The sequence below is a fragment of the Lytechinus variegatus genome, chromosome 19 (assembly GCF_018143015.1).
Source record: "Lytechinus variegatus isolate NC3 chromosome 19, Lvar_3.0, whole genome shotgun sequence".
NCBI lineage: Eukaryota > Metazoa > Echinodermata > Echinoidea > Temnopleuroida > Toxopneustidae > Lytechinus > Lytechinus variegatus.
The window spans coordinates 18,339,477-18,367,374 of NC_054758.1; the positions used below are offsets into that span (position 1 = coordinate 18,339,477).

At 37.4% G+C, this 27,898-nt stretch overlaps 1 protein-coding gene across 1 annotated transcript; it reads right to left on the reverse strand.

The window, feature by feature from the left end:
• Positions 1-2,408: 2,408 nt before the first annotated feature.
• On the reverse strand, positions 2,409-18,173 carry LOC121405999 (G-protein coupled receptor moody-like). The gene is made up of 5 exons (XM_041596997.1): positions 17,899-18,173; positions 5,965-6,381; positions 4,663-4,813; positions 3,923-4,230; positions 2,409-3,040 (listed from the first exon to the last, which is right to left on the reverse strand). Exons 2-5 carry the CDS (start codon positions 6,367-6,369, stop codon positions 2,732-2,734), a joined length of 1,173 nt encoding a protein of 390 aa, XP_041452931.1. The 5' UTR covers positions 6,370-6,381; positions 17,899-18,173; the 3' UTR covers positions 2,409-2,731.
• Between the last annotated feature and the right edge of the window lie 9,725 nt (positions 18,174-27,898).

The window sequence follows — 27,898 nt, forward strand, 5'->3', positions numbered from 1 at the left end:
CTTCACAGTGTTCCATAGTGTCTTCACAGTGAGGAACACAATATAACACCACCTTCACAGTGTTCCACAGTGTCTTCACAGTGAGGAACACAATATAACACCACCTTCACAGTGTTCCACAATGTCTTCACAGTGAAGAACACAATATAACACCACCTTCACAGTGTTCCACAGTGTCTTCACAGTGAGGAACACAATATAACACCACCTTCACAGTGTTCCATAGTGTCTTTACAGTGAGGAACACAATATAACACCACCTTCACAGTGTTCCATAGTGTCTTTACAGTGAGGAACACAATGTAACACCACCTTCACAGTGTTCCACAGTGTCTTCACAGTGAGGAACACAATGTAACACCACCTTCACATGTTCCACAGTGTGGAACACAATGTGACATCACCTTCACAGTGTTCCACTATGTGGAAGACAATGTAATATTAACTTCAGTGTTCCACAGTGTTTTCACCGTGAGGAACACAATGTAACACCACCTTCACAGTGTTCCACAGTGTGGAACACAATGTGACATCAGTTTCACAGTGTTCCACAGTGTCTTCACAGTGAGGAACACAATATAACACCACTTCACAGTGTTCCATAGTGTCTTCACAGTGAGGAACACAATATAACGCCACCTTCACAGTGTTCCACAATGTCTTCACAGTGAAGAACACAATATAACACCACCTTCACAGTGTTCCACAGTGTCTTCACAATGAGGAACACAATGTAACACCACCTTCACATGTTCCACAGTATGGAACACAATGTGACATCACCTTCACAGTGAGGAACACAATGCAACACCACCTTCACAGTGTTCCACTATGTGGAAGACAATGTAATATTAACTTCAGTGTTCCACAGTGTTTTCATAGTGAGGAACACAATGCAACACAATCTTCACAGTGTTCCACAGTGTTTTCACATTGTGGAACACAACGTGCCATCACCTTCACAGTGTACCACAGTGTCTCCACAGTGAGGAACACAATATAACACCACCTTCACAGTGTTCCACAGTGTCTTTACAGTGTGGAACACAATGTGACATCACCTTTACAGTGTTCCACAGTGTCTTCAAAGTGTGGAACACAATGTGACACCAACTTTACAGTGTGGAACACAATGCAACACCACCTTCACAGTGTTCCACAATGTGAAACACAATGTGATATCAACTTCAGTGTTCCACAGTGTTTTCACCGTGAGGAACACAATGCAACACCATCTTCACAGTGTGCTACAGTGTTTTCACCGTGAGGAACACAATGTAACATCACCTTCACAACTGTGGAACACAATTTGACATCACCTTCACAGTGTCTTCACAGTGAGGAACACAATATAACACCACCTTCACAGTGTTCCACAATGTCTTCACAGTGAGGAACATAATGTAACACCTCCTTCACAGTGTTCCACAGTGTCTTCACAGTGAGGAACATAATGTAACACCACCTTCACAGTGTGTAACACATCACAACCTTCACACTGTTCAATTTCAGCATTTCGACAGTGTAAATCACATGTGTGAACCGTCAATCTGTTGAGGTGTCCACAGTGTGAAAACATCTCCACAATGTTGAATTTAGGCATTTGTGAATGTGAATTATATTTTCACATAGTACACTATATGAACACACTGTTATTGTATTTATTTTCGTCAATTGAAAATAACACTGATATACTTTTACAACAACAAAGTAATGACCAGTAATGACTATTTTGTTTCCTTTGTTTTTATAATGAATAAAAATACTGTAGTTATCATTCCCAGACAATAATATTATGGCCAATTTGAGCGTCAGTTTAGTTAATTAAGTGGATTTGTACTGTTAGGGAATTGTGTTCCAATTGGCTCTCCATAGTTAAGCCACAACTTAACTCAGGGTTTGATTTAAACCCGAGTTCAGAATACGGGCCACTGTGTTCTTTCCAGCATGGGATTTGTTTTTAAATGGTTGATTTTTTTTTTACTTTTTAATTGATTTATATTATTTTTTTAATATTTTGTTTGTTTTGTTTGTTTGCATTTATTTCTGCGTTCAAAAGCACAATACAAAAATATTTACAATTGAAATATACAAAATGATTCACAATATAAACAATGGAGTCATATTACATAATAAATACAAATAAGGATGTGAGTATAAATTAATCTTTTATAAATGTAAACATATATACATATATATATATATATATATATATATATATTGTAATAAATGAACGCAGGAGACCACCGCCATCGTGAGCGGCTAGGCTTGAATTGATGGCGGCCACATAAAAAAGTATTACAAAATTTCACACACAAAAACGATATTGGGCAGCATTATTAGTTTTGGTTATTAATTTTTTTTATTTTTGGTTTGCAATGACACCGTGAGTGCATACATGTAAATTATTATGAAAAACGAATTCATATCAACAGGCACGTCGGTGATGCGTATGAAAATGCGTAAAAGGCAGTGTATAATTAATGTTGTTTATACGTGGGTGTGTGTGTGTGTGTGTGTACGGAAAAGGGGATGAACATCTAGTTTCCTCTTATCTTCATGTGCATTCGATAAGATATGATGTAGTGGGGTCATGAATCCATTCTGTTTGGAACTTTAATTTCACAGTCGACACATACTAAAAGTTCAGCCATTGGACAAAAGAACATTAAGTCGTTTATCCCATATCCATCTGTCGTTAAGCCCACCTACAGCACAAATATCAGTCATGTCAGTGATCTACAGGACCAACGGCATGCGACGTGAAGAGCGGTCCGGTGAAGCGCCCTCTAAACATCTTCCCCAGAGAAGATCTGAACTGCGGATGCTTGGTTCCATAGATAAGGGGGTTAAGGCAACTGTTGAAGAGAAGAAAGGCCAATGCCAACGGCGTACCACCTGGTCCGTACCCACCTAGGATGCAAATACCGTAAGGAATCACACACAGGAGGAAACCAAGGACCACGTAGAAGGCATTCTTGGTGATCTTGTACTCGAGGGAGTTTCGACTGTTGTTTTTGGTGGCAGCGGTTGGATGAACCTAAGGTGTAAATATAGAAGTAAGAAGAGCTTATGTTTGCCGGTTTGAATAAAAAAGTTAGAATAGCACATTGATCATAGGCCAGATAGTCCTACGATTTTTGTCAAGAATATGACATCACTAAAATGCTGTTTTGGTGTAAACCTACAAAAGCCACAGGCGCATTATTTATGTTCCAGAAATTTCATTTCAAATAAAGATTTATTTTCCCCCATTTTACAAAATTTCTTCATTTTTGTTAACAAGAAATCACATGAAATCAAATTCCATAAAGAATATAAATATATACAACTTAGGTGTACAGAGGAAGGCGTAGGTCCCTAGAAGCACATGCTTGTGGCGGGATACGCCTGTGGACAAAGTATATAGATATATACAATATACAAACTACAATACAAAGATAAGAAGGGCTAGAAAAAGAGAAGAGAAGAGAAGGAAAGAAAACGGGAAGAAAACGAGAGAGGGAGAAATGAGCAGGAAGGCGGGCATGAGTTACCAAGTACCGAGCAAATAGAGCGTACAACAATGTATGATGGAGAGAAGGAGAGATAAAACAATAATAATGCCGCAACAGTTGCACATTATTCATGCTAACTTAAGATCAAAAAGAATATAAGGTATGAGGATCTTCAAGCATAGGATGATAAAATCATTTTTTAATCTTAAATTTTAAGGTACTGGCTGACAAGGATGAAGAAACTATATTCGTTATTTATTCCCCTAAGTAGGCATTAAACCAAAACCTCAAATTTGAAAATAATACAATTGAAGTTTAACGGCAGAAGTTATTACTTTCATTGGAACTGGATTATTTGTGTCCTCTCATTACAGACTAAGTTCTTTACTGTTAGTCTTCTCCGAAATACCACATAAAGCACGAACCCTATTATTTCCGGACGTAGAGGGCGCCTGTGCGGTATCCTTGGCAGAACTGGCTCCTGGTACTGCAGCATCGTTCGATCCTATCGGAGTCATGGACTGACTCGTTCCCGCAGTGTCGGCTGCTGGTTTTCGCCCAGACGATGGAGGGACGCTTTCTCTGGTTAATGAATTGGTCTTCCATGTGTTCTTGTTGCTTTCATGCTTGCGGATGAAGATGAAGATGCGGAAGTAGAAGAAGAGAACGAGAGCGAGTGGGAAACAGGTCAAGAACGTTGCCTGCAGGTAGGTGTGAATCATATTCTCCGAGCCTGTTATAAGAAGCATTCAAGAAAAACTAGCAAGAAAGCAGACAGTTATCTCCGGCTCCAAGGGCAAAATAGGGATCCAAAAAGGCAAAATGTTATTTGGCAATAATGAATTTTAATTATTCATGTTTTAAGTGACACTTAGGGTAAAATTTATGAAAACGTATTTGTTTTGAATTTCTCTTAGTTTTAGGTTAATTTCTAAACTTTTTTTGTGTGGGGGGGATTACAATTTCGTTATTATTATACTAAAAGTAATATGTTTTGCACGGTATTGATCTTTTAGAGCTGGCGAGCAATCTAAAATAAATTAACAACAAAGGACTTTTGTTGATGGCAACTTTGCTAAGAAGATCGACTGTACTCAGGGAGGTGTGTGGAGTCTTGTTTTATCATGGAATCTTTCAGATTATGAATATGTTTTATAATGCTCACCATCTTCATTTTCTTCAATGTCTGAACAGGTGTGCGGTCCATCGGCATATCCTAGACGAGTGAAACCCCCAAGATAAGGCACCAGGATCACGCTCAGTGGGATGAACCATGTGACAAGCAGAAAAATCAACACGTTCGACTTTGAAAAGATCTGTAATGTTCAATATCATGATGATAACAGTGACGAAGTGAAATTATTGACTTGCTTAAAATAAGGATGATTCGCTTAATTACTTGCACTAAAAAACCCCGAACACAGGGGCGGAAATCTCTCCCAAAAGGTAGGGGGGACAAAGGTCTGGAAAATTTGACAAGCCCCCAAAAAAAAGGCTATTACCTAAATCTTAAGGTCATTTCGACGAAAATATATTTGACAAGCAAAAAAAAAAGGTCATCTTGTCCCAAAACGCACATTTTATAGTGACATATTTCTTAGCATCACCAAAGGCCCAAAATAGTAGGGGGGACATTTGATATTGTGTCCCCCTACTATTTTTAGTAGGGGGGACACGTCCCCCCTGGGATTTCCGCCCATGCCCGAACAATCACGATACAAAATTATTGATTATCAAGAAATGGGCCCAGAATCACAAAGCTCAATGTTCATTCGTCGTCAAAGTAACATATTAAAATGATAAGGGATGTGACTCGGTCCAATCGAGCACTGGAAGCCTAAAGTGACGTTTTATCATCATCATCATATCAGCCATGTTCAGCCGACTGCAGGGCGAAGGCCTCCTCAAGTTGGTGCCAAAGGTGCTTGTCTTGTGCTGATGCAATAACCCAAAGTAAACATATTTCTCTTATACAGTCTGGCCTATCTGGGAGATGGTGTGGGCATGTGAGGTGACGAATGACACTTTGACTTTTGTAAATGAAAAAAAAGAAAGATCGAAGGTTATATGACATTCCTCTCTTTCCACCAATTTTAAAAATTTTGTTTTTCTTCCATTTCTCTCATTTTTAGAATGATCATTCAGGTGGAGCCATATCCTTCTGCTCCTCCCCTGAAGCGTCTCCCCCATGTAGGCCTACAACTAGCCGACTCGCCCCCTTACCATGGTGTGTCATTAAATCACCCCAGATATGCCCCAAATAATATCATACCAACAAATACACTATTTTACAATTGCAATAGATGACCCTCCCCAAATATTATAACTTTTACCCTAATATATTTTTTATTTTGGGGAAACTAACTACCTGCTAAAGAAGTCATCTAATATATTTTTTTATTTTGCATTAAAAACATAAGCTCCCACTCCCCCCCCCAAAAAAAAAGAATGGCATGTAACAAAATACCTTTCGATATCTTGATGACGTCATCGTAATCAGGACCATACGGTTGAATCCGATGATGGCCAAATGCCAAACACTGGATCCCGTGCAAACGAATGAGACGACGGCGACGAGAACGCAGGACGCGTCCGACAACGGCCAACCCGTGGTCGACACCACGCCGACGATCGTGAACGGGATAGTGAGACACGTCATCATGTCCGCCATCGCCAAGCTTGTCACATAAACATTGGTGATCGTGCGGAGCTTCGGGTAGATGACGACCACGGTGACGATGAGGAGGTTTCCGAAGAATCCGACAACGCCCACGAAGCCAAGCCAACCGCTGAGGACGATGCGGGGGATGATGTTTTCGACGGCGGATTCGTTCACACTGTTGTTCACGCTGGCAGTTGTTGCTATATTCATATTCTCTTTGTTCTGTAAAAAAGGAAAAGGAAAAAAAAAGGCACTCGAGCGAATTTCTAATTTATTGATTATGATTGCATGATAATTATGTCTTTGTGTTTTTTTTTTTTTCATATAGTTTTGTCTCATCAGATATTTACCATCAACCATTTTCCCTTTTTAAAATTTTCAATACGAAATAGATGAGGATGATATACCGTTTCATGGTCTTTTTGCGGTTGTTACAAACCGTTGAATGTCCTTTAAAAATGCCTTTGTTTTAACAAGGGTGCACTAATCATGCAAATGCAAGGTCAAAGCATGACTTGCGCTTTGCCTTAATATCCGGCATGTGTAAATGACTAGGCCTATATCCGTCGTATTTACACGGCATTAATTCACCAATTCGGGTCATTATCCCGAATGATTACTGAAAATGTATATTTAGAAGCTTTTTGGCGAAGTCCTGCAACTTTGCGATGCCGTTGCTATGAAACTGTCATGGAAATTACCTTAAGTATCATGAGAAGGTGATATTGTAATTAGGATATAGCTAAAAAAAAGGTATGGCTGCTTAGTTGCCTCAGGTATATGGCCGGAGTAATCTTGCTAGTATTAAAGCAAAACCATGGGGGGGGGGGGGGGGGGACTCCTGCAAGTGCTTCCTGTAGATTCACATCGTGCAAAAGATCCCCTGACCATATATTTCATAACTGTTATTTTGTTGTTTTTTCTGAGGGGAATACTTTGATACTTATACTGATACTCTGCCATTCTTAACGGCGTGTGTGTGGGGGGGGGGGGGGGGGGGGGCACGGGAAAACCAACCCTTGATCTTTCAAGATATTTTTAGAAGATGAAAATATGGGAAATTTTAAGAAAGAAGGAAAAAAAGAAAGAAAAGCGTTGACAAGTGATTTATGAGTTGTGGAAACTTTAATCTTACGTACAACTTGACACCTCTTAAAACCGTATGGGAGCTTAGGCCTATTATAAAAATTCCTAAACTATTTTTTTTTTCATTCAGAATAGAATTTGAGCTACCTAGAACTCACCTTGCCTCAATGAAATACCCTGGATCCGCCCCTTTCACTCATTATTATTATTACTTCGGAGTGTAGTCAATACACCCCTTTTCTTAGATAAAAAAATGTTCTCTCTCCTTTTTTCACAATTTCTTAAATGTTGATCTTCCGTAGATATGAACACATCAGGATCCTGTAACACGAAAGTTAGCGATTAATCGCTAAATCAAATGGCCAATCAAGATCATGGTTGCATGCGCATTATGCTCAGGAGACTGACTAGGAACCAATCAGAATCGTTATTTCTAAATTAGCGATCATTCGCTAATATTTGTGCACGGGACCCAGGCCATGGGCGGAAATCCCAGGGGGAACGACTCCTTCATACTCAAAATAGGGGGACACAATATCAATTGTCTCCCTACTGTTTGGTCTTTCATGATGGAAGGGGTGATAACCTTTTTTTGGTCAAATTTTCCATCCCCTGGTCTCCCTACCTTTGGGGGAAAGATTTCCGCCCTTGCCGTGCCGGGCACTGAGGTGGAAAATTTTGAAACTTATTGAATAGCAGATTGAAACGGAGAAAGAGTATTGGAAAGGGAAGAATGGATGTCTTTTGATAAGCGTGCCCCCATTTGAGAAGCAAAATTAAAATTAAAATGTAAAAATGCCATTAAAAACCGAGGTTTGCCCCCTTTTTTTGAAATTGAAGACTTTTTTTTCTTGTCTAACTTTTTGTTGGGTACGAAGTATCGTCCGAAAAAAATTGCCCTCCCCCTTTGGAAAATCCTGGATCCGGTCCTGAACGGTAGCGTGTTTTTATTGAATAATGGTTTTTACAAGGATATATAATCAGTCTGGCATATAACATTGTTTTGATAGAATTTGAGTAAACTTTTAACAGTCTGATTTTTCAAGTCTCGCTCTCTCTCTCTCTCTTTCCCTCTCTTTATTATTGTTTTAAGTATCATAAATTCCTTTTAAGAAACAGTCATTGGCTTCACGAAAAGCACTTCATGCGTTTTAGTTTTTTGCTGATTACATTTTAAATTAATCATCGATATTGATACGTAATAATCCCCGTGTCAAGAACACTTAGCAAAATAAAAATGCAAAATTAATAAAAATGAAGAGAGAAAATTTCCAATAAAGAGGTGATTATTTCGAAGAATAACATCTCTATGCGTCAAATCATTAGCCAAGCATGCGAGAAACGAATCACACGATCTCAAATATCAATTTGCACTTAAGAACTACTTAGACATTTTCTTTCCTTTTTACTTCATATATCATATCCTTCATTTTACACTTCATTGTATTGAGTTATTCCTATGAGTGCAATAATGCATGCACGATATCAATGTATCGTGCATAATGGTCAGGCAATAATACCTCTATATCTTCGCCTAAAGTCATAAGTGGTGATTATTATTATTATATAAATGGCTATTTTGCACTATTCCCAGAAGACTTGAAGAGATAATATGCCGTTATCGAAGTGTAAAAAACAATTCTAATAAATATGACTTTTTTTAACTTGGTAATAGTTTTCTGAAAAGGAGAGAATTCAGGAGAAAGAGGTGGGAAAGAGAGAGATATAAAAATGAATATAAATGTACATTTATATATATATATATATTATATATTATATATATATATATAAATATATTTAAATGTCATACATACACGCACACAAACACACCCCCACACACAAACATATACGTATATATATATATATATATATATTGTACAGAAATGGATGAAGAGAACAATGGTAGGCGTAGCTTAAATCAAGGTTCCCCAGAGCTATATACCCTTTGGAAAAATTGGTGATGCCGAAAAAATGTCTCTGCCGGGAATCGAACCCGGGCCCCCAGCTTTGAACGCCGGTGCCTTAACCACTAGACCACAGAGACGGTTAGTAGCTAGGGCGAGCCCGATCCGATTGACCGTCAGATAGACAGATTTTCGACACTATACCAATTATATATTCCTTTGTCGGGTGAAGGTGAGTTTTGAACAATGACAAGCCGCCATGCCTCAGCTGGATCAAAGCTATTGCTTCGATACAGTACACATATGGGAGAAGAAATACAAATGTGTAAAGTTGTACATGTATAACTTAACACATTTACATATATATATATATATATATATATATATATATATATATACTTTCTCCCATACGTGTACTGTATCAAAGAAATAGCTTTGATCCAGCTGAGGCATGGCGGCTTGTCATCGTTCAAAACCCAACTTCACCCGACAAAGGAAATTATAATAATCTGTCTATCTGACGGTCAATCGGATCGGGGTCGCCCTAGCCACTAACCAGTCTCTGTGGTCTAGTGGTTAAGGCACCGGCGTTCAAAGCTGGGGACCCGGGTTCGATTCCCGGCAGAGACATGTTTTCGGCATCACCAATTTTTCCAAAAAGGATAGATAGCTCTGGGGATTCTTGATTTAAGCTACGCCTACCTTTGTTCTCTTCATCCATTTCTGTCACACTATATATATTTATATTTTCAAGAGTGAAGCAAAGTATAAACTGTGTTGTAAAGCTTTCGGACAAGAGATATAGAAAAAATTACATATTTATAAGTGATTTATTTATTTGTATCTCTATATTCCGTGAAGTGGGAAAGAGCTAAATGATCAAAGCGATTTCCACGCCTCTCTCGTTATACATATATATATATAGAGAGAGAGGGAAAGAAGAGTAAGGAAAGGGAGAAGAGAGATAGAAGACATGACACCTTTACAAGTAATTTGTATATTGTTACCTCTATTTCCTTTACTGGGAAAGAGCTAAATCTCCGCATCATTAATCTTAACGCACAATGAATTAATAAAATAGCCTACCGAAAATAATTTATTGAAATTTAAAAACCGTCATTTCGCAAATTCATTCCCTTGAGGATATCGATAGTGATAGTGACAGAAGGTTTGGTTAATATTTGATATGGGGATGATGATTAAGCTCTCATTTTATTTTGATTAAGTTGCATTTTTGTACGAGTCTGACCCAAAGGTCCGACCCCTTCCCGGGCAGTGCGGAGTATCCTAGAAACTGTTTTCTTTCTTTTCTTTTCTTTTTTTCGCTGTTTGTCCTGTTCTGTCCTGTTTTGTTTTTTTGTTTGTGTGTGCCTTTGTTTTGTTTTGTTTTTAGTTTTCGTCCTGTCTTGTCCAAGTGATTGTCTGTTCGCACACTCCCGAACTCAGGGTTTGTTTTTATACAGCAGGGGCATGATATACACTGTAAAAAGTGCGGTGTTAAAACTGACACCAATTGGTGTTAATAGAGGACCACACCCTGAGGTGTTGAAATTACACCCTAGAGATTAAAGGTAGCACCAGAGTGTAAATGTAACAACAAAAGGTGTTGTAATAACACCTATAGGTGTAAAAGTAACACCTCCAATTTAACACCGGTGTAAAATAACTGATGTGGTCCTCTATGTACACCGGTTAACACCACAGATTTTGGTGTGTAATATTTTTGTTGTTTATTGTAACATAGTGAGTATAGGCCTAACAAGCTTGAGCCCGCTAATAATGATAATAATAATATAGGGTATTTATATTGCGCACATATCCACCTTGTTAGGTGCTCAAGGCGCTCCTATATTACCCGGCTAAGCTAGGCGTTCATAGCGCACACAGCTTTTTAAGGAATTACTTCCTACCGGTACCCATTTACCTCACCTGGGTTGAGTGCAGCACATTGTGGATCAGTTTCTTGCTAAAGGAAATTACGCCATGGCTGGGATTCGAACCCACGACCCTCTGTTTCAAAGTCCGAAGACTAATCCACTAGGCCACAACGCTCCATAGTAGTCTTTTCATTGTACAAACCTTTTTAATTTACGATTTGAATTTCATTGATCAAAGATATACTTTAATGAAATATTTACTGCAGGGAACCCATACTAACAAGCTTTGCTTTCCAGTGGGTTCCCTTTTTTCATTTCTGTAAATTATTATTTTTTTTGTTTGCTTTACATTGTAACTTTCGTTGAATTTTGAATGAAAAAGAATAAATGCAATCAATCAATGAAAATGCCATTAAAACTACCGTATGCTCATTTTTATATCTATTTTTTTCAGGGGGGGTTCAGCATACTATTGACTTCATTGTTTAGCGTTTTTAGTTGTCTAAACTCGATTTTTTTTAAATGAAAGAGTCCATACTTTTTTGGGGAGGGGAGGTGGCTTGGTTGGTCGCTCACCCGAAATAGAGCGTCGTCTCATATGCAGCCTTAAATTGTCTGGCCTTATTTTCCTTTAATATTTAATAATAAAATTTGGGGGGATTGGATTTATACTGATCTTCTTACGATATTATGTCATACAGGTTACAGGGTGTCGTGGGAGGGGGTCCAAAAAGGAAGATTTTGATCTTGTCTTTCAATTGATTTCTTCAAAGAGGAAAAGTGTGGGAAGTGACGGAAGAAGATTAAAAAAAGCATTTTAAAGAGAGTGATGATGGGTCGCGAAAACCTCATATAACGAGCGCTTTCTTTTCATTAAAACAATCAAACCATATCTTTAGATTACTTCCCCCCCGCCCCTTCAATACTTTAGAACTGCCACTGATGCCGTTTCAGAAAGTAAAGAGGAAAGCGTTTCGTAAAATGACTTGTCGGACGCTTTATCAGACAAGTCCTGTTTTATCCGACAGTTACCATAGTAACGGTGCTTCTCAGCCCATCAAAGATCTGGCAAAGTTGTCTCTGACAACTTGTCAGACAAAACTGTCGATGAAACGCTCGAAAAGTCTATATGTTAACAATGAACGATCTTTGTTAGATATGAACATGACTTTTATTGATGAATACCTGGGTTTAGTAACACAAGGGTTAGCGATTTTACGACTGATTGTACATTGTAGTCAATACAATCAATCGTAGAAAAAAATTCTATTTGAATTTTCATTTTAGGGTAATTAGTTTTGAAGGGAGGAAGCACGTACTGTTCTAGCTGATCATATTATTTAGTGCGTACTAAACAATATAATTATCAAAATCATAGTACTCGAAATTAATCAATAAATTAAGGGGAAAGGACTGTAGTGGACAGTTGTATCGGGGCGTTTATTCAATTACTCGGAAGTTGACTTATCAAATATAATTATGGAGTTAGGTACTCATGTCCTTCCCCAATGCAGATGGGATTAATTACCCGAATTCCAAATCTTATTATAAATTATATAGAAATAATCATATTTTTATGAGCAAGCGGTCAGACTTCTGAGGATGAACATAGATGAAATACCTCTTTTATTTTAGTATATAGGCCTGTGATGCTAGTCTGCTTGCACATGCGTGCTTTTTATTTTCGTTTCTGCCTTGAAAATCGTGGCTAATAACAGTTTATCCAGCTTGTAAATATTCATTCATTCCAGCCATTGTATTGACCTAGATTTATTATAATATCCCATTTCCGTTTTAATAATCAATATAATAGTAGTTGGTTTTTTATGCCCTATCGTGGAAATCAGGATATACGTAACTAACGTTAAAATTTTAATGGACAGCATGGTTTACCTGTTATTATTTTTGTCCTTGAACGCATGGGCTTGCGATACCACGAAATATCTATGGGAGTTCATTATATTGCTATCACCCACCCCCCCCCCCCTGCTCGGATCGAATTTTCGCCACTGCTATAGGGCGACTCATTGCTCCATGCATTAATCATTGTAAAGGATTGTTTTATTTCCAATTCGTCTAATGCTGATTCGTCCGATTGCCAACTCGTCGACTATCATTTGGTCTGCCATCAGTTCGTCCACCAGCAAATTCGTCCACTCACCATTTCGTCTAATAACCAGTTAAAAAATAATGTTTCCAATACAAATGGATACCTGAGGTGCTTCCCCTGCACCCTTGCTTCCCAGGGCCATGGCCCGCCCCCCCCCCCACTTAGTGTCATTAAGGGTACGCCTATGCTCGTTCCCTCCCTTTGAAAGCACCCCCTATCGAAGATCTGCCAAAATTTCTGAACCCCCTTTGGAAGGCTTTTTCTGCCTTGGAGACCCCTATATCCGGAACATTGCTCAGTGTACCCCCCCCCCCTCTATCTCAGGTGAGCTCTCATTCCAACAAAAGGTGCGTAGGCTTACTTTCCTTTTCAAAATAAAATAATCCCGAATGCTTTCAAAACTATAGCAGGAATTTCAGGAATTTGATCCCGGGATTTGATCAATTTTCTATGTTCTCCAAGATATTTTATACCCCCCTTTTAAATTTCTCAGAAGTCCAAAGAGAGAGATAAAAAACCCCCCGTTTAAAAGAATTCTCTGGGTGAAAATACAACCCCCCTTATTTACAATCGCAGGCCGGACTTGTCCCGCGAAAAAGTACCTCTTAACGGACATTTTGGGAACACGCATGCGGTCCTTCCGACCCCGGAGAGAGAAGGCCGGGGCCATGGGTATCTGCATTTCAAAAAGGTCAATTTCGTCGGTAGTTTATATTCTGACGGCCTTTTTAAACGCATCTGTTTTATGAGAGCTTCTGAGAGGGCATCAAGATAGCAAAGAGGGAATATTAGTCATTTTTATTACTACAAATGGTTTCGTAACACTGTCAATAAATGATTTTATGTCTTGGTAGTATTCATTTGTTTTTCTCCCGTAATATTTCTTTAAAATATTCGCAGTGCTATGATAATAAGCCTTTAGCTAGTTCAACCACATCTGTGTACCCGTTTTTAATGGATCTCTCACTAAAAACAAGTCACTGACCTCGAACGAATTAAAAAACGAGTCTGTAGAATTATGCTTGGATCATTGTATACTACATAATTATGCCGATGCTTGCCGAATTTGTAACCTTCAGATACCTTGGAATCTAGAAGAAAAAAATTATGCGCCGAATTTGCCAAATCTCTGGTAGAAAACCCCATTGTCGCACTTGGTTACCACCTAAAAAGAAAGTTTACATGATGTTAAGAAACACCCCCAAATTCCAACAATTTAAATGCAAAACAAACCGCTATCGTAATAGTTCCCTGCCCTATCTTATCGATCTACTAAATGAAACTTAAGCAAAACAATTTTTTTAAATATAATAAAGTAATAATGTACTTCAGTTTTAGCTCACCATATGCCGAGATAAAAATACAATATCAATATATGGTTCGTTACTTTTGTTTTGTTTTGTATGATACTGTATTTAATTTCCTTCCCTGGAATTAAATGATTTTTTCTTCCTTGACCGAATCAATTTACCAGACTTAGTTTTATACTTCTCATGATCCTTTTACCTTACAATCTTATGTTTGCATGATTTACAATGTTTATTTGTGTACCTTCATATGTTTTCCAGTTAGACGAGCAGGCCATTAAATGAAAGTCCGCTTTTGTTTCTTGATTTATAATTGTATTCTTATGCTTTGTCCTTTCTCTCTCTGTCTCTCCCCCTCTCTCTCTATCTTTTTATCTTTACACTCATTTTTGATCTGTAACTGTTCTCCATCATATTATCTGTGCTTCTAATGTTACTTTGCGAGACATTATGTTATTTTGATATTGTGAATTCGAGTTATAACGCAAACGTTTTACATATTATATGAAATGCAATTATTACATTTTTTGGTATATTTCGTTTTCCTACATACACACATGAATGCTTCAATTTCTTTTTCGTTTCTTTTTTTCATTTCCCTTACCTTTCTACCAACTCATTCAAGCCTTTTCATTCCCACTTCTCCACCCCATGATTTATCCTTTTCTAAACATCTCTTACTCTCTTTCTCTCTCCCTGTTTTCCTTTCTCTTATCCCATATTTCATCCTCTCCTTCTTTTCTATGTTTCTTTCTCTCTTTCTTTATGCCATCCTTTCAACCCCTAGTCTGTTAAAAGTTGTATTTAGTCTTAAGATGTAGTTATTTCATATTATCATAATAATAATATTACCAACATTCTTATATAGCGCATATCACTGCCAAATGCGTCCCTATGCGCTTCATTGGATATTATTACCCTGGCTTTAGCCCCGCAGCCTTTTACAGCGCGGTGGCATTTCAAGGAATAAATTCCTGCCAGGTACCCACTTACCTCACCTGGGTCGAGTGCAGCACAACGTGGACGAATTTCTTGCTGAAGGAAATTACGCCATGGCTGGGATTCGAACCCACGACCCTCTGTTTCAAAGTCCGAAGACTAATCCACTGGGCCATAACGCTCCACTATGTAATTGAATTGTGAAAATGATGTGTAATCAAATTTTTAACATTACAATTGTAAACTTCATGTAATTCAGCGTTTGGGCTGCGATATGTTGTTTTGCCAATAAATACCATTTTACTACTACTACTACTACTACATCTTACCAATGGGGTGGGGGTGTCTCCAAGTAGGTATGTTCATAAATTCAATCAATGCGAGAGTAACATGAGTTCGAAATGAGTGTAAATGATATCAAAATTATTTTGAAAGTAATTGTCAGGAAAGAAATTTAGTTATACATTTGAATAGTTCAATAAATATTTACTCGGTCGAGGTTGTAGAGAAGGCTTATAGACAAGCAGGTACATGTGTTTTGTATACTTTAAAAGCAAGCTTTAGAAACGATTGATACCCCCCCCCCCTCTTAAGAGTACAAGTGTACCAGGTTTATGTCATATTTTGCACAGGTGTTAGAAATATTTATTAGGCGAAGCATTTTCATACAGGTGTCGTAAATAACCAGAAGGTGATCTAGCATTGATGAGTGTAGATGTACAGATACACAGGAAGTGTCTTTTATTAATAAGAATGTGTTGCTTTATGCACTCATCTGTTATTGAAATCCTTTGAATTACTTTATAGAAATTTTACAGTCAGACCTAGTAACGGTAGGGTATATTAGGAGGTTAATTTCAGTAATTCAGGGAGAACCACCTAAGCCAGAATAGACTACAGATGTTCGTGTAGGCAGTTTTAAGTTAAAACTGAGGGACTACGTCGGTGACGAGATAACGACCCCAGCTGCCGCCGGTTCTCCACCGACATGACTGGTCAAAATTCATGTCATCATTGGGGGCTCGATCTCGTCCACTAATTCGTTGAAGCCACATCTCTCTTATCTGGGGGCTACTCATCGAGGGGTAACACAGTCTGCGGAGGCCGAGGCCGAGTGGAAGAGACATCGCAACCTGCGGAGGCCAGGAACTGGACCGACCACCAGGGCCAAGTGGGGCGTGTCAGACCAGATAGGATGATGGGGGCTCACATCAACGATTACCGTTTAAGTTAAGTTATATTTTGTTATCCATAACCCACATCATGTATATTTCGTGTACAATCATTGTCAAAGAAACCAAAAGAAATATTGAAAAGGTTTGATTAAATCTTTCATAACTGTAATCCTCAGTTTTTACGTATTCCTTATTTGGTGTCAAGCAGCAGTAGTTAAATAATTAAAAAGTCACTTCCCACGTGACAGTAATCTCTTCCGAACACAAAGTTAACTGGTTAAGGAACTGAACTTCTGAAGAAAACGTATAATTCACATTTTTCTTGTATTCCTAAAATTTCCCAAACCTAAATTATACGGTAGATTTTCTGGAGAGCAAATGAAAATTATTCTTGAACTTCTCAAGCTCAAAACCAGTGGCGTGCAGATGGGGGGCTTAAGGGCACTTCCCCCCCAAATAAAAGTACTATCAAGAAAAAAAATGGATAGGAAAGGAAAGAGAGAAGGGTGAAATGTGATATTGTTTTCTGAATATCATGTCAAAATCTATCACAAAATTGGATATTTGTAATAAAAATGTCGAAATTTTGTCTCATGATTACGCCACAACTCAAAACTTTAGGCTACTATTCCATTGTATAAAACAAGGAATTTCAATTCAATTCAATTTAAAACGGTCTAGGCCCATTAATAATTTCTTTTCGTTAAAAGTCAAATTTCAAAAGTTTACAAATAGAATGATTCAGCACTGTAACAAAATCAAATAGGCCTAAAGGCATAAAGTATATAGGTATATGAAATAAAATTCAATTCAATTTATTCAGGTCCATAAAGGAAATTTGTTTTGGGAATTACAAACATACATTTCATGACAACATCTAAAAATACATGAGTGAAAGACATACAAAGTATGCACAGCAATTATAAAGAAATAGTGCACCATCGTAGGCGGCGGAAGGGGGGCGGCCTCCCCTAAAATTTTTGTTGATAACCTTTTTTTTGGCTTGTCAATATTTTTACCTCTGTCCATCCTAAAATTTCAGGTAGACCCCCATAAATTTGTTTTGCGTGTCAAATTTTTTACCTCTGTCCATCCTAAAATCAGGTAGACCCCCATAAATTTGTTTTGCGTGTCAATTTTTTTTACCCGTGTCCATCCAAAAATTTCAGGTAGACCCCCATAAATTCTTTTTGCTTCCGCCCCCAATGTGCACCATTACATATATATACATCACAATATCAAGAAAGAAAAGAAAATATGTAACATAATGCATGACATCCAATCCACAATTAAATTGTTCTTATACAATAAATTGATGAGATATAAATCAAGAGGTCTTACCGTCTCTCTCCTGCATCCAAAACAGACATGAAGATTTATTTGAAAGTGAGGGCTATGCTGAAATCCACTAGCTGTTCATCCGAAGCGTCAATGACCACGACTGTGCAGTGAAGCGACGACTATATCAAATGACGATGGGCAAAATGCAACAATCGCGGTTTATTATTTTATTTCATCATGCACTCGCTTTGAAATATAATGTACCTGGTCACGTGATTGAAGCAACAGAAAATGCACCATCCAGCCAGGGTTGTGGGTGAAACCATGTCATTGCTCAATAGCGTCTCGAAAATTCCCTTGAATAACGTTTTTAGTTTGATGGAAAGGAGAGGAGAGCGAGAATTTGCTGCGTGCTTATCTCTTTTCTAGCCTTTAGTAAGCGCTGTCGCTTTTTAAGGCCTATTCTTCAATATCGAATGGCCAGGGGCGGATCCAGGATTTTTCGAAGGGGGGGCACATTTTTCCGAGGAAAAATTTGACAAGAAAAAGGAAAAAGGGTTTTAACCAAAAATTGATGGGGTTTCGTTCACGAAAAAATCTGACGTGTAAAAAAAGGGGGGGGGTAACAACAAAATTAGTGGAATTTGTCCACGAAAAAAATGACAAGCATAAAAAGAGGGGGCACACTTCTGTTTTAACGGCATTTTTACATTACAAATTCTAACTATGCCTCTCAAAAAGCGGGGGCACGGGCCGGCTGGGTCCGCCAGTGCGAATGACAGAGTGAAAATGTCTATGTCAAATTTATACGCTTTTCCTATTTGCATGATCAATTTCGGAAGACAAAGTAGAAATGCTTCGCATCCAACCCAATAAATATAATTGCTTGCTTTGACAGCCAAGGAGACGGTAGTATGATATTTTCTTCTCAGTCATTTTGTATCTATTTCTATTGAGGTAATTCCCGAAGGAACTCGGCAAAGAAGCTTTCTCGCTGCATTAGCGCCAAACTGATATCATAACGAACGACATATGAAACGTTTTACGTCGAGGTTAATCAGCCATAGTGGCCGACCGTTAAGTATCTCTATCATATCTTTGCATAAGTTTATAGCGTTATGGTTGCATTCTCAATTTCGGTATATTCAATTACTTTTTTTAAAAAGAAATTGATTTTCTATTGAGAAGGAAACACGCCACGCCCTTAACTTAAGTAACGACAGATGCACGTATCATTCCTATTTCTTTCTCCCTTCTTTCATAATTTTATACAAACATTTGTTAGTATTTTATTTAAAAATATCATATTTCACCCTTCTCTCTTTACTTTTCTTCCATTTCACTCCTTGATATCCTATGCCAATTATTATCGCCCATCACTCTTCTTTAATTCTCTCTCCCTTTCATCTTCCTGTTCTTAAAAAAATGAAATATAAAAGAAAAATAGATTGTTCTTCGGCTCTTTTCGTGTATCGTCTCTCTCTCTCTCTTTATCTGGCTCTCTTTCTCCTCTCTTTATTAAAGGGGAAGTTCACCCCGAAGAAAAGTTTGTTGTAAAAATAGCAGAAACGATAATTAATATGGGTGAAGGTTTGAGGAAATCCATTAAGGATTTAGAAAAATATTAGAATTTTAAGTTTTGGGATTTGTGACGTCATGAAAGAGCAGCTGCCCCATACGTTATGTAATATAAAGAACAGAAATTTTAATTTTTAAATGGTTCGTCGTGACTTATTTTTTTTCTTATGAACAGGTGTGAAATAATTTGTCTATTGACATACTAAAGGTACAGTATAATAACCATTTTCATTTTTCTGAGAAAACGACATTTGAATGATTTTTTTTAATCATGCGCTATGTAATATGAAAGCTGCTCGCATATGACTTCACAAATCAAATAATGAAAAATCTAATAAGTTTTGTATTCTTTGATGGATTTTTCTCATATATATATATATATATATATATATATATATATATATATATATATATATATTTCTATTTTACTCAGGTACTTTTTACTGCTAAACTTCGACTGTTGGCGGTGAGGCCCTTTTCAGATTTTCCTGTTTTGGAGCCGGAGATTCGCCATTGTCATCTTGCAGTCATGGCAACGCGTCTTTAGATGCGTTTTTTACAGTGCGCTTCCTCCATCTTCAGCGCATTGATTTCTTTGAAAGGTGAGTTTCACAATCCGTATGCCCATGAACAGACGTGTTTTTCACGACTGTTTCAGAAACGGATTTTGAATTCTCTTTTTTTGTCACATCATGGGCACTGACGAAGAGTGTGACTTTACCTTTCAATTTTGAGAGCTATGCTCCTTTTAAAATCTATGATTTTATTTTTACGGCATTTACTATACCATTTATGATTATTTTATTCCATATGCCGAAGCAGACTATTTCTATTTTACTCAGGTACTTTTTACTGCTAAACTTCGACTGTTGGCGGTGAGGCCCTTTTCAGATTTTCCTGTTTTGGAGCCGGAGATTCGCCATTATCATCTTGCAGTCATGGCAACGCGTCTTTAGATGCGTTTTTTACAGTGCGCTTCCTCCATCTTCAGCGCATTGATTTCTTTGAAAGGTGAGTTTCACAATCCGTATGCCCATGAACAGACGTGTTTTTCACGACTGTTTCAGAAACGGATTTTGAATTCTCTTTTTTTGTCACATCATGGGCACTGACGAAGAGTGTGACTTTACCTTTCAATTTTGAGAGCTATGCTCCTTTTAAAATCTATGATTTTATTTTTACGGCATTTACTATACCATTTATGATTATTTTATTCCATATGCCGAAGCAGACTATTTCTATTTTATATATATATATATATATATATATATATATATATATATATATATATATATATGTGTGTGTGTGTGTGTGTGTGTGTGTGTGTGTGTGTGAGGGTGTGTGTGTAAAGCTTTACATGCACAACAGCTTTTTGGCAACTCTTTTTTTATTTTTAAATATTGTAAAGAAATGGATGAAGAGAACAATGGTAGGCGTAGCTTAAATCAAGGTTCCCCAGAGCTATCTATCCTTTGGAAAAATTGGTGATGCCAAAAAAATGTCTCTGTCGGGAATCGAACCCGGGCCCCCGGCTTTGAACGCCGGTGCTTTAACCACTAGACCACAGAGACGGGTTAGTGGTTAGGGCGAGCCCGATCCGATTGACCGTCAGAGAGACAGATTTTCGACACTATACCAATGATATTTTCCTTTGTCGGGTGAAGGTGAGTTTTGAACAATGACAAGCCGCCATGCCTCAGCTGGATCAAAGCTATTGCTTTGATACAGTACACGTATGGGAGAAGAGATACAAATGTGTAAAGCTTTACATGCACAACAGCTTTTTGGCAACTCTTTATTTTTAAATATTGTAAAGAAATGGATGAAGAGAACAATGGTAGGCGTAGCTTAAATCAAGGTTCCCCAGAGCTATCTACCCTTTGGAAAAATTGGTGATGCCGAAAAAATGTCTCTGCCGGGAATCGAACCCGGGCCCCCAGCTTTGAACGCAGGGGCGTGGGTTCGATTCCCAGCCAAAGTCTGTTTTCTTCAGCGATTAATCTCCCCGCATTGTGCTGCACTCAACCCAGGTGAGGTGAATGGGTACCCGGTAGGAGGAATTTCCTAGAATGCTTAATGCCTATAAGAACGGCAGCGCAGCTAAAGCCGGGGTAATTATAGCAATGCTTTGTATCCTCAGGCAAAAAGCGCTTTATAAATCCAGCTATTCATAGAGATATCAACAAAATGTTATATAACATAACAAAAATTAGTCTTGTCATTTATTCTGATAATTGAGATAGGAATATCAAGTTAAATAAAAGATGGTTCCGGGTAAAATAAACTAATCAATGCCTTAAAAATGCAGATCATATCACTTTCCAAGTATAAAATGAAAAGAACAGAATTGCCATGCCAACATCCAATATTATCATTCACACAGTACTCGCCACCATTTTGGTATTATCGCAATAATTAGGCCTACAATACATGCAATGCAAAGAGAATGCATTTATGATATCATTTGTTAATATACATTTCTTATATTGCATTCATTCATCATATTATTCATTTTTCATAAGAAAAATTTCTATTTTAAACAACACTTGACCTACTGTTTATACAATAGCATGTTTTCCCTCATGAAACTAATGTACCCCCCATCACGATACATTAAGTACGGCCTATGTGTATATCACACACTGCAAAAATTGCGGTGTTGATTTAACACCAGCCCGGAATCTATATATGTCCACACCAGAGAAGTGTTAAATAACACCAGTTTTGTTTTGGTCTAACACCAGATAGGTGTTTATACTACACCAATTAGTATTATGTTGTTTCAATACTTCTCTGGTGTGGACATATATAATTTACGGGCTGGTGTTAAATCAACACCGGAGTTTTGCAGTGTAGCGACAGTGTTATACAATAGAAAATGGGGTGTTGCAAAAAAATATATTAGCAATCAATTTTAAAATTTAAATTTTAGCAGAAGCCAATCAGATTACACTCCTTGTAAGAAGCAGATTTAAAATCAATCGCAAATTTACAATTAATTGCGAGACATACTATTGATCAATGGACCAAAAGTAGACTGGAAAATGTGGAAATTGATCGCAAGTTTCGTGCAGTGCTCCATAAGACTAGAGGTAAATACTCCAAAGCCTATGTAAAAAGCATTACCCATATTTCCTTGTAATTAAGCAATTTAGCCCAATTACCAATCAAAACATGCTTGTTCCCAGCATAGGATTAATGAGATTATGATTAAGGTTTCCTTGTAACATCAATTGATATTTAATGAAAGCAATGTTTAATAAATCACTGACCGCTTAATGAAGTCATGCAAATAGCATATATCGTACTACAAATTAACACGATACAACTCATATTAATCCTGCGTGATATAGATGTACATTGCTATTATATGAGTTATTATGAGTTATTTTATATAACAAAATTGTGAATTTACATGATATAAAGACGGTGATGTCAATGAGAATTCAATGGTGAAAAGCTTCCATGATAAGCATATCAATTTAATTGAAACTAAATAAATTGTGTGAGGGCATTTTGGGGGTTGTTTCAGGTTGATAGGGTGGGATTCAGGCATTTTGGGGGTGTATTGAGGGTGCTTGGTGGTCAAAGGAACACAATAGCATGTTCACTGCAAAAACTCCAGTGTTGATTTAACACCAACCGGAATATATATATGTCCACACCAGAGATGTATTGAAACAACACCAGTTTGGAATCAAACCGATGCTGTTTTAATACTAATTGGTGTTGTATAAACACCTTTTTGGTGTTAGTCCACAATGAAACTGGTGTTGTTCAACTCTTCTCTGGTGCGGACATATATAGATTCCGGGCTGGTGTTAAATCAACACCGGAGTTTTTGCAGTGTTTGGGTGTATACTGGGGTCAAAATAAGGGAGTAGTATTTGATTAATACCTTGGACAATACCATGGATGATGGCATTTAAAGATGAAAAAAAACTTATTAGTCACCTTTACTTGATGTCTGATGAAGAATTTGGACTGGAACATTTGTGAAAATGCCACGGTACAGCATTAGAACATGGACAGGACTAGGACTCTTCGACTTCTGTACAAGTTAAAGGTCAAGTCCACCCTAGAAAAAAGTTGACTTGAATAGAGAAAAATCAGACAAGCATAATGCTGAAAATTTCATCCAAATCGGATGTAAAACAAGAAAGTCATGACATTTTAAAGTTTCGCGTATTTTTCACAAAACAGTGATATGCACATCTCAGTGACATGCAAATGAGACGGTCGATGACGTCCATCACTCACTACCTCTTTTGTTTTCTATTGTATGAAATCTACAATATTTCATTTTTTTCAGATTCGACAATAAGGACCAACTTGACTGAACCATATAGTATTAAACCATGCTAATTCCACATGTTCATGAAGGAATTATTCGTTGTTTCACTTGACGAAAAGGAGAGAATTAAAATATTTCATATTATAAAATACAAAAGAAATAGTGAGTGGATGACATCATCAGTCTTCTCATTTGCATATCGACCAGGATGTACGTATAAATGTTTTGTGAAATTAAGCGAAATGAAATTTTCAGTGTTATGCTTGTTGGATTTTTCTCTTTTTATTCAAATCAACTCTTTGTTGGGGTGGACTTGTACTTAAATAAGCCAAAATATCAACAATGAATCAAATTATTGATGAGCTCTTCACCACATCAAAGGGGAGGATATTTAACTTGTTAATTCAACTTCAGTTAATTTCCTTTATACCATAAGCCATATATGTATGTCATCATAAATTGGTCAGGGATTAATCAAATTTTTTATTTCATCAAAAAGCAATTAAGCTTAGAAACCCTAATCATAATCTCATTAGGTCCGTGTCGCATACATTCGTAATTCCGAAGCTTCGTTATTCCGAAGGTTCGGATATTCCGAAGGTTCGTTTTTCCGAAGGTTCGAATTCCGAAGGTTCGTTAGTCTGAAAACAAAGTGAGGTTCGTAATTCCGAAGGTTCGTTGATCCGAAAACGAAATGAGGTTCGTAATTCCGAAGGTTAGTTAGTCCGAAAACGTAATGATTAACGAACCTTATTTCGTTTTCGGACTAACGAACCTTCGGAACAGCGAACCTTATTTCGTTTTCGGACTAACGAACCTTCGGAACAACGAACCTTATTTCGTTTTCGGATTAACGAACCTTCCGAACAACGAACCTTATTTCGTTTTCGGACTAACGAACCTTCGGAACATCGAACCTTATTTCGTTTACGGATTATCGAACCTTCGGAATAATGCCACAAATGTTCGGATTAACGAACCCTTTTACGTTTTCGGATTAACGAACATCGAGGTATAGTCAATTTATGTGTTTCGGAATTACGAACCTTCGGAATAAAGATTCTTCGGAATTCCGAACCTTCGGAATTACGAAGTGTAACCATAATTTTATGAGATAGTAATTGAATGGGAGATGTAATGTACAATGTTACCCAAGGGGCCTACCTATACGCTGTACAGGGATGTAGTCAAAGCCGGCCTCAGGGCGAAATTTTGCCGGCCTCGGCCCAATTCAGGTGTACAAAGTCTACATGTATGTGGGAAGATTTCTTGTAGTGGTCTCGTGGCTCGGAAGAGCCGGCCTTGACGACATTCCTACTATGAATCTTGTTTCATTAGAAACAATACTTTGAATAGGTCGACCACTGTGTATAACAATCTAGGCAAACAATATGGCGGGTGACAGTGTACATGTATATCCGGGGGGGGGGGGGCACTTCCATTCACGAGTTGATACCATGCGCGACCATGGGGTCTCGAAAAGCACCCTAAACACGTAATTTCCATATTCTGAAAATGCACCCCTTAACAAGTATTGGCGTGTGAAACCCTACCCTTAACAAGTATTGGAAACAAAACGATACTCTTGGCAAATATTCCCTGAAATGAACCCCTAAACAAGTACAGGAATGTTTTATTGTTACGGGTCCTTCGGTCGTCGGCTTTACCTTATTTGGTTTAGTACGACCCCATCTTCTACACCTCGCGCAAATCGGACTCTAAACACGAAGTGTTGGGGCAAAAAGGATATCCTTTACAAAACATTTAATTTTGTTTATCATCTCCGCAAATTCGACCCTAAACACGTAATTTTCCTAGCGAAATAGATACCCTTTTCTCATTATTTTTGTGTTTTTGACACCCTTATCACGTTACGTACGTAACGTCCCCTATCGTGAAAAAGACATCCTTTTTACGTGTTTTTTTGGTCGCGCATGGTATCCACTCGTCAATGTAAGTGGCCCCCGGGATGTATATCCAATTTGTTGATTAAAGGTCAAGTCCACCCCAGAAAATGTTGATTTGAATCAATAGAGAAAAATCCAATAGCACAAAGTACTTGCATAAAGACCAGGATGTGCATATAACAGTTTTGTGACATTAAGTGAAATTTTAAAATGTCATAACTTTTTTAATTTACATCCGATTTTGATGAAATTTTCGCTGTTATGCTTATTGGATTTTTCTCTTTTTATTCAAAACAACTATTTTTTGGGGTGGACTTGTCCTTTAAACTATAGGGTACATGATAATATACCTGAAATTTCCATTTGTCTATGTTCAGGATTTGTATTTTCCATTTGTATTGTATGTATGCTTGTATCTTGTTTTGTTATACAGGGCCCCCCAAGTACAACAATATTTGACTACTGATGGGGTTACCCAGTATAAATACCAAATAAATAAATGAATTAATACTTCCGGGGAGGGGGGGGGTGTTTTACAAAGACTAATGGGGCGTTGCAAGTCTATTTTCGTTCCCGAAATCAAGCATATACCGTGCGCTTAATTGCAAATTTGCTATTGATTGCTTATCTGCTCCATGAAACAAGGACTGTAATCTAATTTGCTAAAGCTAAAAGTGATCAATCAACTGTAAAATTGCAACAAAATATTTGCGATTGATTGCAAATATTTTCTTGCAACACCCCTTAGTATGACTTATGGGGCATTGCAAGAAACTTGCGATCAATTGCAAGTCTATATTAGGTCCCCAAATCAATATGTCTTGCAATTAATTACAAATTTGCACTTGATTGCCAATCTTCTTGAAACAATAAGTATAATCTCGATTTGCTACAGCTAAATTTGATCTATCAGTTAAAAAATTGCAACCGAATTATTTGCAATTGATTGCAAATATTTTCTTGCAACATCCCCATACACTCATGCGTGATTGCCAACATGCTCATGATTTGCAATGCACAATCTTATTAATATGCAGTAGTGTACATCCTCGACCTCTTAGAATGAATTAATCAATTATGCATTGATGCCTTTTATACAGCATGCAAGTGGGAGTATAAGTGCGACTCTTAACTCACACATAACTTTTTTTGAAACACCCCTCCCCGATCACATGATATCCCTCAAATTGGCAGCAAATCATTATGTTTGATCAATATAGTGATAGAATTAATCTAATTTCTGTTGAAATATCATACAGACTCAGAACATGTGTACTGCATGTGTTCAATGACCAGTCTCTCAATGTGGTGCCAATTTAGGGATCTGGTGATTTAGGGATTACTATTATTATTATTATTATTATTACCGATACTCATGACGCTTTTCCCATATGGCCCAAAGTGCTTTGAAACCCTCTTTGAACCCAAGAACATGATCATAAAAGGAAAAAAGGATGTACTCTTTACAAAATTTGATCTTTGGAGACATATGAACTTGGATATATCAATTTGGTATATTTGTCAAATTTGAAACAACCATATATCATCACTTAAAACATGATAATTAAGCAATTTTGCCACATGAAAAATAACATTCCTGTCCTTTCATAAAGGACATTACATATTTGCATCTTTTATGCAAATGGGGCTTTATTTGACACTGGAAAATGTTTGCCTGGATAATAATTAAAAAGAAAAAAAACACACATTTTATACAAAAACACATAAATCAATGGATACAAAGCCTATTAGCTGAATATTACACTGTACAGTGCACATCATCATGTACAATTGATCAATTATTACAGAATTCTTTGTTTTCTTTCATAAATCTTTGGCCTTTTTTATCAATAACAAACCAAGACTGATAATCAACAAGGTTCTTGGAATTTGCTTTACTCTTTCCCCCTAAATGTTCTATCATAAAACTTTTTCTTGCTTTGCATTATGCCACTTACAATGGATCCTCGATACTTAAATTGCATATAGATAAAGTTCTCAAAAGAATGAGAGAAAATAAAACAAGGGGCCCGTAACACAAAGCTTAGCGATGATCATAGAATATTTTTCTACAATCGATTGCATTGACTACAATGTACAATCAATCGTGAAAATCAAGTGTACGATTGATCGCTAATCTTTGTGTTATGGGCCCCAGATTGTCCAATCAACTGCTGGTACACTACTTTTCAAAAGAATTTATGTTAGAACAAGCTACTTTGTATTTATAGGTGAAAAAAGGGTTAACCAACGATTTGAAAAATTAATTATTGGTTCTGTT